We start from the raw sequence: 19,239 nt of genomic DNA on the forward strand, positions 1-19,239 counted from the left end.
TCTACATCCATGAAGATTTTATGGAATGGAAAGGAAACAAACTCCTTTTTACCATCAAGAGAGGTGTGTCAAGGTGATCCACTTAGTCCTTATTTGTTTGTTCTTTGCATGAAGAGACTTGGACACCTTATTAAAACCTATTATGTGAGTAGAGAATGGAAGCCTTTGAATTTTAAGATGGGTGGCCCATCTTTATCCCATCTCTTTTTCGTAAATGATCTTTTCCTCTTTGCTAAAGCCTCTATCACCCAAGTGGAACTTATAAAAGACATGATGCATAAATTTTGCAAAGCATCAGACCACAAGATAAATAAGTCTAAGTATAAAATGTTTTGTTCTAGGAATATTCATTTTAATATAGCCAACCAACTAAGCACCACCTAGGGATAGGACTTACAAATGATTTGGGGAAGTATTTGTAGGTCCCCCTCATCCACTCAAGAGCCACCAGACAAACCTTTATTGCTATTACCAATAAAGTGAATAAGAAACTATCTTCTTAAAAGTGCAAGTTTCTAAACATGGTGGGAAGATCTATGCTAATAAAATCTATACTATTTGCTATACCATCTTATCTCATGCAAACTGTATTGCTACCAAAAGGCTTATTAATGGAAGTAGAGAAGCTTTGTAGAAGTTTTTTATGGAGTTAGACTGGTAACATGAGAGAGATACATATCCTATCTTGGGATTCTATTAAAATTGATAAGAAGCAAGGAGGTTTAGGAGTTAAAGACCTCTATCAACAAAATATTGCATTCATCTTGAAATTGTGTTAGGTCTTTTTACTTACCCTAATGCTTTATGGGTTTAATGTCTATGGGTGTGGTACTAATGATATGCCCCAAGTCAATAAGAAAAGATCTTCTTCAATTACATGGCAAGCAATAACTAAGGTTTGGGATACTTTCATACAAGGTGTATGGAAGAGTCTTCATTGAGACCCATTCTCAGTGGGATCTGTTGGCTACCTATGAACCAACCCTTAATTGATTTTATCCAAGTTCCTATCCATGAAATCTCATTGGAAGCAAAAGTTCAAGATTTTGTCCTCCCCAGTAGGCAATGGAATTTATGGAGTCTGGAGAACAACCTCCCTAGTTGGGTTTTACATAAAATCCTTTCCATTTGACCTTCAAGTGAAAACGAAAGAGATATGTACTTTTGGAGGCAAGCCATTGATTTAAAGCTGCAAATAATTTATGTAGATTTGGAAGTAGATTTGGACATGGCCTATCCCAAAAAAAGTGAAAATATTCCTTTGGTAAGTATCTCGTGAGATATTATTATCTAATTCACTCAAAATCAAGAGAGGTCTTACAAACAATGTAGAGTACTCCTTCAATTGTGAGTGAGAGGAGAGCATTATTCATATTCTCAAAGATTGTGAAATAGCGAGGAAAGTGTGGAATATGTTGATTTCTCCTCACAATTTCCATGCTTTCTTTTCCAGTAACTTAGAGGTATGGCTATAGTGGAACACAAAGAACAAGCCAGAGAGATCTAAATTCAAACACTAGACATGGATTTAAGTTTTTAGCCAAGTCTGTTGGCTACTTTGGAGGACAAGATGTTCAAGACTCTTTGACAACCAGAGCAAAAGGGTGAAGGACATAATACATCAAGCTATGTTCCTCCTGATGGAAGAGAATTGCAGTGTCAAGTACAAACATCGTGTCTTTCAATCGACCCTGCCTCGAGACAACCACTGGATACCTCCACCTTCAGGCACAGTTCGTGTGGACGTGGATGCTTCAAATAACTCACAAAACCATTCAGCATGTGGAGGAGTGATAAGGAATGACAAGGGAGAATGGCTTGTAAGTTCCAAACGTAGCCTAGGCTCCTTACCTATATCAATCGCTGAAATTACAGCAATCAAGACATGTTTGGAGTTATGCAAACAAAGAGGTCTCTAAGCTCGTGACCTTTTCAAACTCATTGGAAGCTTTGAATCTTCTATCTCGTGATTATGGATCAGATCATCTGTTCAGAGACGTGATTATGGATACAAGAGATCTCATCTATAGAGATTGGGAGATTGAAATACATCATGCTCACAAAGACAGCATCAAATGTGCGGACTTTTTGGCAAAATCAGTCCATGATTCAAGCACTAATACCCAACTCATTCCTGTTGTTCCTTTTGAATGCACTGGCTTTTTGATAGAAGACTACACTACTTCTATGTATCCCCATTTCCCCTCAAGCTTAGGCTTGCCTTTGTAATTCAAAAAAAAAAAAAGGCTTTTCAATGAAAGTACAAGTTTAAAAAGAAATCCAATTTCAAATTAGATTATTAGAGAAAAGATCTCCCTTAAACTTGTAAGCCTCACTCAACTCATGATAATCTCAAGTTTTTTGTTGAATGAGGTTGAGAGATAAAGTCACTGCTAGTTGTCATTTCCCGCCATGGGACCGACGTAAGAAATTCCTATGTGAAGTCAGTTAGGGGAGAAGAATTCCGGTGTCACGTCCAGAAATAAATGAACCATTGCGAGCTGAAAGCAAATAAACCATCAATGTTCAGAAACACATAAGGAGGCAATACTATTACTAACCACCAAGTCAAAAACAGGGAGAAGATTAGATGGTTCGTTTGGTCATTTCCACTCTGAAAAAGAAAATTGTACGAGATAAATAAAAATATACAAAGAAAATTGAGGTTAGTTAAATCACGTAAAAACATGTCAACTGTCAATGATTACCTTCCCATACTTGGTCGGACATGTTAGATTGTCCTAAATATAGGATATCTATCCACCTTGTCGTCTTCAATTAATATTTTTTAATATTATTTTTATCAATTTTACTTTTTTTTTTCCTCATTGTCTTTCTCACATTTTTAATGTCCTCAATAAAAGAGAGATATTTAAAAGAAAGTGATGCACAAATTTTTTTCATAATACTGTTTTTTAATTCATGAATTAATTAATCAGGTCTAATATTTGATTTAATTATTGTTCCATCCAATGACATGATCATTACAAGTTAAGACAAGACAAGATAATGAAAAGAGAGTGTCTTCACTTTCCTTCTCTCCATTTTCCTCTCATCATCTTTAGATCAAAATTTTTCAATGGTTTAAATTTAATTTTTGATAACATTATTACTTTGAGTTTATATAAGCTATATAAATAAAATATTATAGTTTATAATTATTCCTATTAAAATTTAATAGTTTAAATTTATTTATATCTTTATATAAATTAAAACAATAATTTTATTAAAAAATTAAATTTAAACTATTAAAATTTTAATCTAAAAATAATAGGAGAGAAATTAAATAAAATGGAGGGAAGGAAAGTGAGGACAACCTTTAATCCTGAGACAATAGGGTCAAGGTAATAAATATAAAATTTGAATTTAAATTCCAAACTGAATCATTGTTCGAAACTTAGGACAACCTGTCTTCATGGTTGGCCATTCAAAGTCATCCACGTATCAAACTAGAGAATATAATAAAGTCTCATGTTTTTATTCTTTTTTTTTTTTAACCAACATCATGTTTTTATTCTTTGAATGTGATCAATTTAAATCAAGTCTCACGTTTAATTCTCGTTATAATAAAAATGTTAGTCCCCAACTTTATTTCAATAATCAATTAATTAATTTGTTAAGGTTTATTTTGTATCAATTTGCTTCCTTTTTTTTTTTAGTGATGTATCGATTTGAAAGTTGGGGATATGAATGCGGTAATTTTCTTGAAAAAAAAAAATCCATATTTGAGGACTAGATTACTTAAAAATTGAGTGAAATACATCAACATTCCCCTATTATATTTTAATCATAGAGACTTTCTTTCTATTTTTAAAATTCATATAAATTTTTTTTGAAATTAAAATTTACATAACACATACCTCTCTATTTTAAAGATTCCCTTTCCATCCCTTTAATCATTAATTAACTGTTAAATAACATATTTTTAACTAAAATACCCTTTGAAAGCAGTAATATTAAATATAATAAACTTATTTATAGTATATACATTTAAGAGTCATTTATATAAAATTTTCTATATAGTAATTTCTAAAATTTTAAATCTATAAGTTGACAAAAATAATATTTCAAACATATATGAATAAATATTTAATGAATTGGAAATTTTATTGCAAAAAAAATTATAAATTTAATATAAGGATATATAAATTGATAATATAATTTATATTTATTGATTTAATATTTTCTAAAATGTTTATGTAAGTATAACCATAATATTCTTTAAAACAGTGGAAAGAGGGAAGACATTAGGTTATAAAGGAAATTAATCATTTTAAATTTTTGTCATAGATTTTAATTAATATAATAAATAATTTAGAATTTTTAACATAATATTTTGATAGTGTCAAAAAATGGAGTAAAGTGTAGGTTTTAGAAACAGGTGGTCATTATAATTTTAACAAATTTGAAGGGAAATCATTATACTTCACTCGTAAAAATTTATCTGATTTGAGAGCTATTTTATTTTCATTTGGTTACATATTCATATCAAATTATTAATATACTTTATTTATTAGATTAATTTAAATGTAATTTTGTGTTTTAAAATTTAAATGACTAATTTGATAAAAAAAATTAGTAAACAAATCAGTAATTGACATAAATTTGAGAGATTAAAAGTTTTATTATCCTTCAACATTTTTAAATAAAATTGTACATTTGATCATCTAACTTACTCCCTTTGTTTAAAAATGTAAGGCATTTTTAACCGAATCTTACCTCCCAATAAAGTAATTACTTATTTTTAAATTAACTTTATCTTTTTTTATTTATCCCTATTAAACATACTATAATAAATATAAAGTCACTATCAATAAGAGTACTTTTAAAAAAAAGATAATGATTACACTTGAAAGATTAAAAATGTCTTACATTTTTTAACATCTAACTCTTCAAAAAATACTTTATATTTTTAAAGAAGAGAGCAATAACTTTACATGATATTTCAACTATTTAACTCTAATTCCATTAATTTAATTTTATTAAAAGAAAATACTGAAATTGTAATTTTAAAAGCTGACAAAAACTTTGCAAATTATTTTTTTAGTTTTGTTTCAATCATTGTTATTTTTGTAAATTAAATTTAATGTCAGCATTTAAAAAATGATTTGTTTGCATTTAAAATTACAATATCAATATTTTTTTTTTTTGTTAAGAACTAATGGCGTTAAGGCTACCAGATTGGAAATAAAGTTTATAAAATTAAAAATTTATATAAAATTAAAGGATTAGACTAAGATGTGCAATTTTTTATTTTTAAAATTAAATAATTAATCTTAAAAGTATTATGTACATATATGTGTGTGTGTTAAAATCTTAAAAATATGTGTGACAAAGGGTGACTTTAACTAAAATTTACTATAACTTCAAAAAGTAATTCCTTGATGAAAAAATTAAAAGGACTTTGAATTAGGTTGACCAAAATTTTAAGGATAAAAAAACTATGTTTTTTTAAAAAGAAAAGATGAGTAAAAAAAACTCAAATTTTCATTAACCAAAATTAATTTGATTTAAATAAAAATTAAAATATTTATAAAACAACATCAAGAGAAAAAAAAGAATGAATGAATTTTAGTCAATTATAAGATATTTGAATTTTAATTCACCATGTTATGAAGAATTAATTTCTTCCATAACTCTCATTAATACTTAACATCCTTTTTTAATCAATTGAAAATAATTGAATAATTTTAAATTTAACATTTAAATATGATTAAAAAATTAAAAAAACTAATTCTCTTTTTAATTTTTATTACTTTGCTCTCTCCTCTCTTTTTTTGGTTAAAAAATAGAAAAAATATTGCTAGTAAATCTCTCCTTAAAAGAGAAATTTTTAGGTAAAATCAATACACTACATCATTCATGGTTTATCCAGTAAAATTGTAGCATTCAATCAAAAAAAATCTTAAGTTTTATTATTTTTAATAAATTTATTTTTATAGTAAAATATATATTTAATTTCTTATTTTTTTTTTCTATTATCATTAATATCATAATTAATTTATATTTAATATCATTCAAATGTTTTATTTTTATTAGATGTATACTTAATTTATCTAAAACTTTTCTCTTTTTTAAAGTTCAAATTGTGTCGGAAGACCAAAAGATCATGGTGCAAATGGACAAGCTTAGGATTTTATAGGTATCTACTTGCACTCCAAATTTATACTCTAATTCTTTAGTCGAACAACACAATTTCAATTCCAAGGGATTTATTAGCAACGTTTTTCCAAAAAAAAAAAAAACATCATTTATGAGTAAACCCAATCAAATGAGAATAGATGCAAATCCAAGCCGTGCCGCTAGTGCCAGTGCTAGGCCGCTAGCTTTCCGTCAAGGCGTCAACCTCGTGTTTGTTACGTAACTCATGCCAACTTTCAGGAACATGGAAAACCATATTTTAAAAATAATTTTGTTTTATTTTATAAATACAACACAATATTATAAAATACTGTAATTACAATAAAATTGATGTTTACGGAATTATACATCATCCGACAAATTCAAATTTCTCAATCAATTAAAAAAAATCTGCTAGAAATAATTTTATTTACAATTACAATGTTTGGATTTATAATTTTATTTAAGACATTTTAAGCTGTTTATCAATATAATTGTTGGTAAAATTAATAATTATATTTTTAAAAATATAAAATAATACTTTGAATTTTTTTAAAAAAAATATTTAAATGTTATTAGTACTACTACTTTTCTATAAATATTATTTTTCCCAATATGCCCCTCAAAGAAAAGCCCCTTTAATTTAATTCTACACTACGCTGCATCTACTGATCTATCCATCCGCCACTTTTCTGTCTCTGTCTCTCTCTGCCTTTCCCTTCTCAGTACCATCTTCGTTCTCATTCATTTCCTCCACCTCTGGCTTCCTCATGCAACTCTTGCCCTTTCTTTCTCCCTCTCCTTTCTCGTGACACTCTTATCTCCAAACTTATAGTCTGCCATTAATGCTGATATTCCATACCTGAACTACCCTCCTTCCTTTCATCCCCATCTCGTTTCCACATGATTTCTCATCTTGCTGCTTGCAACGCCGCCACCAGCAGCAGCATCTGTCCAATTCTCACCGTCTTCAACCACCATGCGATCCCCTCAGGCCCTCCGTAACGGCGGCGACAACCGCTCTCCCACCCCCGGTTTTCACTCCACTGTGGCCGAACGCAAACTGCGTCGTTTCAACTCTCTTTTACTCGTCTTCCGCCTCACCTCCTTCTCCTTCTCCTTTGCCTCTTTCGTCTTCATGTTCACCAACACTCGCGGCTCCGATTCTCCTCACTGGTACGACTTCGACACCTTCAGGTACACCTTCGCTACTTCTTCCGCTTCCAAAAATCAAAATTAAGCAATGTCTACTAATCTAATCTAATCCTGATTCGCAACCGTATCTTAGCAAGCTAATTTTCCACTTCAATTATCAGTATTGTTCGGCTTTGATCCCAAAAATTAGTGAGATTGTGATTGTAATTTCTTCTGCCATGATTAACTCGAATAGTCACTAATTCTGTGAATGAAACTACAAAATCTGCAGCAACGAAGACCTTAGAAATGCCGAGACTAATGAAATTATTTGAAAAAACTGACAGATTCGTGCTCGCTGCGAATGCAATAGTGGCAGTGTACTCCGTGTTCGAAATGGGAGCGTCGGTGTGGGAAATCTCCAGAGGAGTTACGATCTTCCCCGAAGTCCTTCAGGTCTGGTTCGACTTCGGACATGACCAGGTCACAAATTTCAATCCTTTCCTTTCCAATTATAACTCCTCGCCCGCGCGCGCGGGGGGTTAAACCTTGTTTGTTTGTTCTCCATTTTCTTCACTGAGAATGGTGGTGCTGGGGGTGGGGGTGCTGATTCTGTGCGTGCAGGTGTTTACGTACCTGTTGCTCGCGGCCAGCGCGGCGGGGACGTCAATGGCCAGGACGCTGAGAGAGACTGACACGTGTACGGCCAGCAACGCGTTCTGTGTGCAATCAGACATAGCTATAGCCTTGGGATACGCGGCTTTTATGTTCTTAGGGTTCACGTCCTTGCTGTCTGGCTTCCGGGTCGTCTGTTTTATTATCAACGGTTCGCGATTTCATATCTGATTTTCCTGCTTCTTAATCCTCCGAAACGGCGTCGTTCCAAGGAGCGAGCGAGAGGTATGAATTTTTGGGTGGGTCCAACCCCATGCTTTTACTGTACGCTGTGATTTACTGAGATGAAAGCGATAGTTAGCTTTGGGCAATTAAATCGCAAGTTACGCTATTTCAAGACCACAGTCACAGTTCTCGCATTGTTAAAGCACACCCCACTTCCTAGTGACTTTTGCCATACATTTCGACCTTCATCTTTATTTTCCTGTTACATTCACACTATTATCATTATTATTATTTGTAATTTGCTTTAACGATTAATAATGAAGTTTTCATAGCATTTGTGTACAGAATATAGCTAGGAAAAGTATACTTATGGCTCTCACATTGCGAGTGAAAAAATACTTCTAGCGTCTTACAAAAAAAAATAATAATAATAATTTTTCATACTTAATGATATTACTTGTATGGGCGACCCCGACAATCAATTTGGCACATTTGTTCGCCTCTAGAAACGTATAAATCGTCTTGATATTTCAATCTTCGATCAAGAAGTGTCTAATTTCTTCCATCAGACTTCGTATTTGATGCCTAGTAACATTACCCTATTGATTTTTATACTGCTTAATCACAAGCTACAAGAACTATACAAAGGCATTGTTCTTAGCATGTCCTGATCCTTTAAGAATACCACTCATCTCCACTACAATACAAGGTGTGCAGCCAAGTCTCTTAATGAAGAATCAAACGCAATCACCTTGTAAAACTGTGATCGGTTAACCTTCCACTAGCAGCCTCCCCAACCTGATTGATGGATCCGTCAACGTCCAAATGAATCATACCTCCGTCTAGTGACCAATTTCTCTGTGATGTAGACCAATTTTGCATCCCAACTCCCAATGTCCTTGACACCTAGCGCACGGTTGTTGTTGTTGTTGTTGTTGGTGTTCTTTTTTTTTTAATCCTCAGGGAACGACATGCATTTTCTGGGCTTTGTCCAAAAAGGCAAATTCTTGCACAAACTAATCAATTCATGAAACTCACTATAAGGATGATGAGTTTCTTGTCCTTGATTTTTCCTTGAAGGGAATAGATACTCTCAGATGCTGGCATTTGTAAGCGGCTACTAAATCTCTTGAGAACCATTTGGTAGCCGGGAAGGATGAGAATGGAATATATTAAAGAAATAAAAATAAAAATAAACTAAATTATCCTTCTTTTTATGATAAACATAACAAAACCCAATACTACATATTATAAATGTGAAATCATCACCCCCTCTACAAATCTTATGAATCATGACTCCTAACTTCAAACTAAATTACCCTTCCTCTCTTATGAACATGGTTGAACAATCTCCCCTACACATGTTAATCATTTTTATTTTTGTCCTTATTTTTTTAATTAATTCCATTCTCATCCTTTCTGACAACCAAATGGCCTTTAATTTTTGTACTGACTTAGGCTATAACCTGTCTTACCAAAATGAATTATCATTTGGTGAATATTATCATCCTAAACCAATATAGATGAGTCACGGGGATCTGTTCGTAAATGAGCTGAACATAAACTATCATCGAGTGATTTTGACCTTTTGGATTAGACAGAAAACTCACCCAATTGCCCATTCTCCGACCAAGATATGACTGCTACCTAATGCTTTTAATTTTTATACAGATCAAAAGGCCATATAAGACACAAAGTGAAGGGGTAGAGGCATTTCATATCATGGTCCCTATTTACAATTTTAATCAGGACGACCATCTTAATTATTCTGTAGAACACTATTCACTAAATCAGCGCCTGTTATAATGCCTCAAATGATAAAGTAAAATAGCATGCCAGCCAATCACAATCAATTTGCATAAATATTGAACGTTGGACACAATAATGAAAGAGATAATGTGCCTAATGCAGACAAATTTTCAAATATACTCAATTAAAAAAACAGATCAATCCAATTTATCATAAAAATATGCATGTTTCAAGTAAATCTTGCTAAAAACTTACTTATAACATAGTTATACGTTCTTTCATAATTAATTAATCCTATCAATTCAAGCTTTTCTTTCTAATAGACAAAAATAGGTTTATTTCATCTTTGGGACGCAAGGAAAATATAAAATTATAACATCAAAAATAAGGGCCAATTCCATAATTATATCTATTTCCATTTACCGCCTGATAAAGAGTAAAACAGAAGTCCAGAACAAATGCCTCGAGCAAGTTATATGACAAAGCATATGTTTTCATGCATAATGGCAAATGATACCTCTTAGCTAAACTACTACTTTCTCAAAGAAGACACAGAGAACAAGTTTAAATAATAAAATGGCATAATTTTATAATTAAAAATTAAAAGCAAACTAGATTTTCAGATAAGTGCGGGCCAACATTAAATAGTTCAAATTCAACAGCTAAATACAGCCCAAAGAGGGGAAGAAATAAAATGTTCATCAAGACGTTTTCTACCAGTAACAGTAACAAACTTGGTGCCACGTGAAGGGATATCTGACAAATTCCATAACTTTTCCACGAAAAAGTTGTATGTGTAGCTGCAGCCAGGAATAAACTGAAATCACTGATCAATAAATAAATAAAATATCAAAATAGAATCCAAGCATATAAATATATTGAACGCGTCACGTTTTCATCAGAGAGAACTAAAACAAAAAACAAAAAATGAAAACATGCACCTGTACAGAAGGGAACGCCCGGGCCATGTTGCTACTTATCGTTGTATTATATTCTATCCTGACATTTCCACAGGATAACATTATCATACTTTTCAAATCAGTATTATGTCATCTAAACTTAAAACGCATCTCATTCCAAGAAAAAAAATAAATAAACCAAATAAGTAAAAAGAAAACAGAGAAAAAACATAGTGACATTGTTCATTATCATCTTTATATCAAATCATAATTATAGTTCAAAGGTTTTTATGACAGTCTTGAATTCAGCTAATAAAAATTAAAAAAAGAAATCAAAATAAGTGAAAACAAAAGGAGGTTTTACTACAGAGACAACAGGCAAGCAAATCAAGCAAGCTAGAAAATAGGCAGTGTATAATGGCAAGCTCTTTACATCCTTGCTTGTCTTCAGCTGATTCGCCACCAAGCTTCGAATCCCAACTTTTAATTTCAAGCCTAAATGGATCTACATCATGGAATACTATTCATTCTCAATGAAATTTCCATTTTCTGAAGAAAATGAACCATAATCATACTAGCCTAGCAGCCATTTTGATATGTCTATTTCTTAAGGCGACTCCATCAGAGGATTCTCTGTTTAACCCGGTCGAGCATGGTCCAAATCAAGATCTACGTTTCCAAGAAGAGCTGCTTCATAACTATATCTCTTAATTTCCCAAACTCATCGATACAACTAAAAACTGCTAAACCATACGCTAGGTCGGCTAATGAAGCACAATCAAGAGCTCTAATTCAATTCCTACATCCATTTCAACTTCACCTTTCAGTCCTATTCAGAATTAAATTGTCCGCTTTTCCTTGTCAGCCAAAGTTTTACTATAGACCCTACTGGAAGGGCAAACCCTACAGGAATAATATTCTTTTATTTTTTATTTTTTTCACCAACAGGAATAATATTCTTTCTCAATGAAATTTCCATTTTCAACAAAGAAAATAAAGCATAAAGCTACATAAGCAGCTTACCAGAACCAAAGTCACTGCTCAAGCTCAATTTCAACAACTTTGATGAGTTCCAAGGAGATCATGGATTGACAGGGTCCTGAATGAATTTCACAGAAACACATAGCATAAACTTTGTCCCAAACTTAGCAAATGCCAATCAAGTAATCCTAGAAAAGGAAATACCATAACAATGTTAACAGAGTCAGAATGAAAACTTCTCTCCAACCAAATTTGAATTGATTATGCATACCATTCACACCATCAATATCCCCAAAGCCAGTGAATGTACTCAAAATACCCAAACAATAAAAACCTAGAGACAGAACATGAAGTTCAGTATTAGGCGTTTCTCCAATCTTAATTGTGTTTAAATGTGCTTCACTTTAGCTCATTGCATTTTCCAATCAACTACTAAAACAAATCCAATCATGCACTCAATACTGAAACAACAATCTCAATACTATTCAACAAAACACTAAGTCATATATTTTTCAATAATAATCACTTAACATGTGTGAAAAAAGCATAACAGCCAGTGCATATTTATCAGATGTCATCCATGAACCATTAAGATAAATCAATATAGCCGATAGGAAGTATACCTAACAAGAAGAATGAAAGAAAGTAAGGCTAAACGTTGAACCTCGTCAAAATTTGTCAGATGCTTGATAGTGCAGCACAGCGTAGCACACATCAAATTGAAGAGATAATAGAAAATGATAACAAGTGTTAAATAAACATCTGCAGAAGAGTTATATGTTTAGATTGAGAGCAAATGAATGGTCGATCATTAATTTGGCTTTGGCCAAAAAAAGAAAAAAAATTATTAATTTGGCATTTGAAGACCAAAAACAACGCATTTAGTTACACATACAAACTATTGCACGCACATTAAAAATAAATTAAATTAAATAATCACCAAGGAAGCGTTACCCTGCAATGTACACAATATGCAAGAGTGAAAATTTGAGAACGGTACAAGATTATTCATTTTGGTTCTTGCTCACGAGTTTAATATAAAAAACTTCCCAATCAGCAGTTGACAAGTGAAAATTTACAACTTCAAATTTCAATACTGGAATGTGGAGGCAGCATAGAAAACACCATAGTTGCATCAGGTAAACTTTCAGAGTCAAAAGGGGTAAATGGCATTTTCCAAGCGGTCATCATATAGCAATAAATTATATTGGAGTCCCAATTACGAACAAGTATCAAACAAAAACATATTTCTCTTTTTTCTTTGAATTGATTGCCATGTTTCATAGTTTCAATGCCATAGAATAAAACAGACCAGAAAAGATAAAAAGGAAAGCAAGTATCCTTAAAATCAGACGAGCAAATTAGGAGAAAATTGGAATTCCAAATTTGATGTATCAAACTTTTGGAACAAAGTAAATGACGAAATTGGAGAAAAAAATGTAATGCGATCGCAGTGGGATTCGAACCCACGACCTTTAGATCCGGAGTCTAACGCGATATCCACTCCGCTATGCGATCACTTGTTGTAAAGAAGATTAAATTACGTAAAGCATTGAAACCAAAGCCGTATCCATTCTACGGCCAAAACCAACTTTCAGAACAAAACCGAAAAGAAACTCCATGAAATACTTTTTTTCCAGAAAACTACCGATGGGATTACTGTCATTAACGTATGATTAAAAAAAAAAAATCTGACCTATAAGAGACACTTGGCAGAGATAGATCATAATGAAATGGTGCAAGAAAAAAATCTATGATGATCTTATAAGAAAACCTGCCGTGTGAGAGTACAGTGAAGGAGCTCGTACCTTCAGCAATCACATGAAACGGGAAAAGGCCAAGGCAAAGACACTGACTGCTTGCCAGCGACGAGAGATCTCCGAGACGAAATGGTTGTCTTCGAGGAGTTCCTTTGTGGTACGCCGTGGATCTGTGTTCGACATTCTGATTCTAAAATGTAAAACCTTTTTCTCGCCCTTTTCGGCTCTTCATCAGGCCTTATTGGTGGGTACAAAGTGGCCTTGTCACCGAAATTGTGGTCTGTGGGGCGGAGATTAATGGGCCTTGAATGGATTTTTAGAATATCCAAATTGTATTGAATTTTTATGACTGATATACGAAGCTTAAGACCAAAAGGAGTTGGTCCAAGTAATCTCGAGTCTGTTTAAGTAAAGTCTTGAGTTTGAGTTTTATGTGTGTAAAAAAACTCTTGTTCGAAGACTCACCCACCATACTTAGGTACGCGACACGAGTTGAATACAGATTAGTTAAGGGGAAGCTCTGAATACCGGATAGGCAATCAAAAGTGTATATATATATAAAGCTTAAGTAAGGTTCAAATATGAAAAAATGGCAAATAAATCCCAGCTAATTAGATAAATGATCTCAAATTGGAATAATTCTTTTAAAGTGTCTAGGATTTATGTGACATTAAATTTTTATGAAAGTATCATAATGTCCCCAAATGTAGATGACAATTTCAAAGTAGCAAATTATTACTTTTATTAAACGAGTAACTAAAATAGGGTAAGAAATTATTACTTCCACTTCGTCACTTATGAAATAAAATTGAGAAATTAAAATAGTCATCCCTTACATTATTTTAATCACTCGCTTAATGAAAGTAGTCATTTACTACTTTGAATTTGTCATCTACCTTTAGAATTTAACACTTATGAATTGAAATCAAAAAATAAGAATAGTTATTTCCTACATTATTTTAATCACTGACTTAATGAAAGTAGTCATTTACTTTTAGAGGCATTATGTTCATTTCAAGAAAAATTGTAATGTGAGATAAATTTTTAGAGACTTTAAAAGAATTACTCCATCTTGTAGTTATCCTTTGTGTCCATTTGAATGAGATTTTTTTGTCAGCCACTCTTCCTATATTGTATTCTAAAGAAAATGTTAATTGAGAAAATCATCAAGTGTAACTTTGGTTTGGATGGAAATAAAAGTGAAAATAAAAGGATAAAAAGACAAAATTAAAAAGAGAAATTTTCAAAAATAGTAATTTTTATTTTTTTTATTCTTTTTTCATCTTTATTCTTCTTTTCATCCAAAGCCCAGGGTAAATGATATTAAGAATCAAGAAGGTTTTTATGATACGTTCACGTTCCTAATAAGACTAATCTTACTCGAGTGACAACTCACCTCTATTCTTTTATTGACCGAGGCAAGTTCTGACACGAATGTATCACTGACCACTTGCGCCACTAGCTAATAAAAACCAGGCTAATGCTGTTTGGAGCCTATTCTCGATCTAGAATGCGTTAGATTTTGAGATTTTAAAATCATAGAAGTTTATATTTATAATTTCTTAGATATTTTTTTCACAGATGATCACTTTATTGAATTATCTAATTAAAAGAAACATAATACAAAAAGGCAAATTCATATCAATGCTAGTGAATAATTTCTGAAAGTAAAAAAAAAAAAAGATTTTTTTCTTTAAAGAGTATCATAGAGCTAGTTAATGTGGAAAAACATGGAAGCTTCTAACCCAAGTGTTTCTTAAAAGGCCAATACTCTCAATGTCAATGGCCTACTTATGTTTGCAATTCACCTCAAAAAGAACATTTCTTATAGTTAGGAACTAACCAAATAGTTGAAGGCTTGCAACTTGCGTCAACAAATTAAATAGATATTAATAGTTTAAATAACCGGCAAAAAAAATATTAAAACAAGGAGATATTCCAATAGTAATAAAAATATTTCATTAAAATAAATGATAATACTACAAAATCCAAAAAGAAAATAAATACATACATTGATGATATTATGCTCTACTCTCTCGTAATGCCACAATGTGTGTTTCAAGGGAGCTTCTTTTACTGCATTGTTGTTCTCTTTTTCAACTTCTTCATACAATACATACAGAAGAAATGATGATACACGCAACCTCCTTCGCATCATTTGAAGCGGGTCCGGGAAAAGAACCATTCTGATATGCCTCGAGGAAGGGAAAATAGATATGTTGACAGTGTTTGCTGCATCACTTCCAGTTCCAACAATGCCAACGGCATCAACTAAATCTTCAACCCTCCTGGCACGTTTCGATAAGGTAAATCCATTACCGTAATTAGGATTATCGTGTGACGATGAACAGAGCGATAATAAAAATAACAACAATGCCGCCAAAATTTTGAAGATATTGTCAAGACTGGACTCAGATGAAAATAAAAGCTTGGTGAGGGGGCGAAGGAGAAGAAGCATGCTCTCATTAGTAGTGACAGTGACCACAGAATCAACCCCCATAGAAGGAGGAAGATTTAGCTTGAGAGATGAGGGAGGGGAAGTAGTGAAATCCATCTGAATAAAACATGCACGCGGAGTTAACATAGGCGATGCGAGAAGTAGAAAGATCATGGCATTGGTGAATAGCTTCATCATCGAAGGAACAATGCTGGAGGCAGAGACTAACGGCAAGGAGATCATCGAACTTGGAGCTGGTGCGGCCCATCACCAAGAAACCCCAAAAAAAAAATCAAAGAAAAAGGGGTACGGGAAGAAGGAGAAGAAAAACAGAAAGCACGGCTGGGATGGTGATTGGAAGAAGAAATTAGAGTAGGTTTTTAGCCTTCAGGATTTTGTTAGATCATGAACCGACCAATGAGAAGATTTCCAGCAATAGAGACGATCACATGAGTTCCCTATCAGAGTAAAGAGAGAATAAAAACAATCTAGTGCGGATCGTTATATGACTGATGAAGGAAGAAGAAAGGACCGAAAGAAAATGATGAAAGTAGGAACTGAACTGATTGTCGAACACCAGAAGGTCGACAGATCGAACACGCTTAGGAAGTATTTTATCAAACTCCTGAAATCAGCGTCGGTCCGAGAGAAAATCCGATCAACCTTTACCTTTAAACGCCACGAAAACTTGCTAGGATCAATGTTCCTGAGGAAGTCGAAATCCTCTGCCACAGATTGTACAGGCGCCAAGGTAGCCATCGTTCAGGCGAACCAGACGAGGCCAGGCAGTTATGCTCGCGGCTTTCAGGTGGAAGAAACCCGAGAGGTCAAGGGCTGCTTTTCTGGACAAAAAATACTGGGTTGGTCAACTTATAACTGATTTAATTATAACTTAAAAATTAATAAAATTGAACTTAGCTCACAAGACTAACAAATTGACCTTAATAATTTAATATTTTGTTAATTTTTTTATATAAAAATTAATAATTTATTTTATTTTGATAAACTTACTTGTGATAATAAAAATATTTACAACCATAAAAAAATTTATAACAATATCTAATAATAATAAAAAAATTATTTTAATTACAATTTAAATTATTTAAATTTATAATTTTAATAACAGCAACAACAATATTAAATAAACTTTAGCAATATATCTAACATACATCACAATAACAATTTAACAATAAATTAAATTAAAATTATAATAAATAGAAGGACAAATTATAAATGAAAGAAATATTTAAAATCAAACTTTAAATTATTTAAATGTGTTAAAAATAATTAAATTTATATTAAAATAATATATTAGACCAAATAGGTGATGTGAGAGTTTGGTTTTTTGTCTACTCTAACCTTGAAGTTAGTGGGAGTGAAGTTTTTTCACTTTTTTTTCCATTTTTTTAATCTCCACTGTTTAAATTATTTTATTAAATAATTTTTTTAAATAATAAAATTAATGAATGATAGAGATTGAAAAAGTAGAGAAAATGGTTGAAAAACAAAAATGGAGAAACCCTCCCCCATAAGTTAGTCTAGCATTTTTTTTTTTGGATCAATTTTTTTACTAAATTGGATCGAATTGAACTTATTGGGAATGAACAGAACATCGAACTTCTGCACAGCCCTGCAAAATACGACGGTCGTTGAGATGCCGGTTCCAATTTGGGAGCGGTTTAATTAATTCATCAATTGAAAAGTCAACTATTCAGGTTATCAACATGTACGATATAATTCATTGGGACGGCTTTGAATGAGAAATCGAGGAAATGAAATGCAACGTCACTGGTACATCAGCAATGTCATCATCAATCATCAATATATCAATATATTCTTTCTCTTTAAAAATATAAAATATTTTTAATTAATTTTTACTTTTTAATAAAATAATTATTTATTTTTAAATTAAATTTATTTTTTTATTTATTTTTATTAAACATCTTACAATAAATATAAAATTATTTATTAATATAAATATTTTAAAAAATATTTTATATTTTTTAATATATAATTTATTTATATTTTTTAATAAAAAAGTATTTAATAAATGTGTTTTAGCAATCTTTTATTGTGAACAGAAATTTTGAATATTTTTGTCATTTCACTATCCATTTATTGGGTTCCTATTTCCTACACAATTGAAGCTGTATCACTCAGGGTCATTTTCGGAATTACAATTTTCAGCCATCTAATCTTTTTTCCCCAAGACAGAATCAATTTTAGTAATCATAGAAAAAATACAAAAAATAAGAAAAACACTTAAAAAAAACACACACAAGCTGACACACGTAAAAAAACACAAACACAGAAAAACAAAGGCAATAATTAGCAACAGAACTACTCAACATTAATAGAATTAATAATATAGGTCGAACTACAACCCACAGGCTAGCACATAACAAATTGGGGGTTCAACAGGGTAGATTAATATAACCTATGTCTTATGCGGGTTATATTTGTATCAACCAGCCAACCCACAGTGGGACCAATAATATATATATATATATATATAAATTATAAATTCATCATCATTTTAAAAGCTTTATCTATCATTAATTATTAGCATCACATAACTAAACATGAAAATATAATTAACATGCAAAAGTATAGAAAGTAAAATTAGATTTGACATTAATTTAAGTAAAAATTAGCTGGTTAATCTTTTTTTTTTTTTGCTAGCTAATAAATTTTGAGTTCATTGAAGTAAAATGTAATAACAAAGATAATACAAAAAAAAAGTTAGAATTTATTTACAACTTGATAATATAGTAATAATTCAAGAGCTGTTGAAGAGGATTTGAAAGTTAATATATGGATTGTTTTAAATAACTCTAAAATGATTCATATACCACTTGGGATGGCACTACTTCAAATGGCAGCACAACTGCACAATAATAGGGTTTGAACCCCATGTAACCTTTTCAAAAAAAATAGATGGTTGTATCTTTTATGCCTGCTTGAAAATATTTTACTCAAATTAAATTGTAAAAAATCTTTAGTTAGGTGCATGCTACACCAATGCATTTGATTGGCCATGGATTTATAGTTATCTCAATTAATTAAATATAACAAGTAATAATAATAATAGATAATAAGGACATAATATTAATTATTTTAATAATTTGAATAATGGCAATGATTTGAGAATTGAGAGAATGATCTTGCAATCTCTATCATTTTTTTAAAAAAAATAACAGGGCCAACCAACCAACTCGCGTGTTAACTTGCTGCTGGTTCAAGCTATGCAAGATGGACTAAAACCACTCTACATACAAATAAATTTATTTTTTCAACCCAACTCGTATTTTTTAAAAAG

The 19,239-nt window shown here is 31.7% G+C and overlaps 1 protein-coding gene, 1 long non-coding RNA gene and 1 other non-coding gene across 11 annotated transcripts; 1 reads left to right on the forward strand and 2 right to left on the reverse strand.

Moving 5' to 3' along the window:
* The first annotated feature begins 6,809 nt into the window (after positions 1-6,809).
* LOC129292727 (CASP-like protein 4C2) lies at positions 6,810-8,430 on the forward strand. The gene is made up of 3 exons (XM_054930352.1): positions 6,810-7,317; positions 7,602-7,737; positions 7,879-8,430. The coding sequence occupies exons 1-3, from the start codon at positions 7,100-7,102 to the stop codon at positions 8,098-8,100; spliced, it is 576 nt and encodes a 191-aa protein (XP_054786327.1). The 5' UTR covers positions 6,810-7,099; the 3' UTR covers positions 8,101-8,430.
* Positions 8,431-10,406: 1,976 nt separating this feature from the next.
* On the reverse strand, positions 10,407-13,722 carry LOC129304017 (uncharacterized). Of its 9 annotated transcripts, none has more exons than XR_008591581.1 (6): positions 13,532-13,722; positions 12,347-12,485; positions 11,928-12,057; positions 11,766-11,841; positions 10,785-10,842; positions 10,407-10,643 (listed from the first exon to the last, which is right to left on the reverse strand). It is a non-coding gene; the product is annotated as an uncharacterized LOC129304017 (long non-coding RNA). The 9 variants fall into 9 exon arrangements; XR_008591584.1 differs by having other exon boundaries at positions 11,766-11,911; positions 11,995-12,057; positions 12,347-12,408; positions 13,532-13,717; XR_008591578.1 differs by having other exon boundaries at positions 11,766-11,911; positions 11,995-12,057; positions 12,388-12,485; positions 13,532-13,717.
* TRNAR-CCG (transfer RNA arginine (anticodon CCG)) lies at positions 13,169-13,241 on the reverse strand. Its single transcript has one exon. It is a non-coding gene; the product is annotated as a tRNA-Arg (tRNA).
* Positions 13,723-19,239: the final 5,517 nt, after the last annotated feature.

Source organism: Prosopis cineraria, unplaced genomic scaffold, assembly GCF_029017545.1.
Source record: "Prosopis cineraria cultivar Desert tree isolate PC_DT_omini unplaced genomic scaffold, ASM2901754v1 PC1, whole genome shotgun sequence".
Lineage (NCBI taxonomy): Eukaryota > Viridiplantae > Streptophyta > Magnoliopsida > Fabales > Fabaceae > Prosopis > Prosopis cineraria.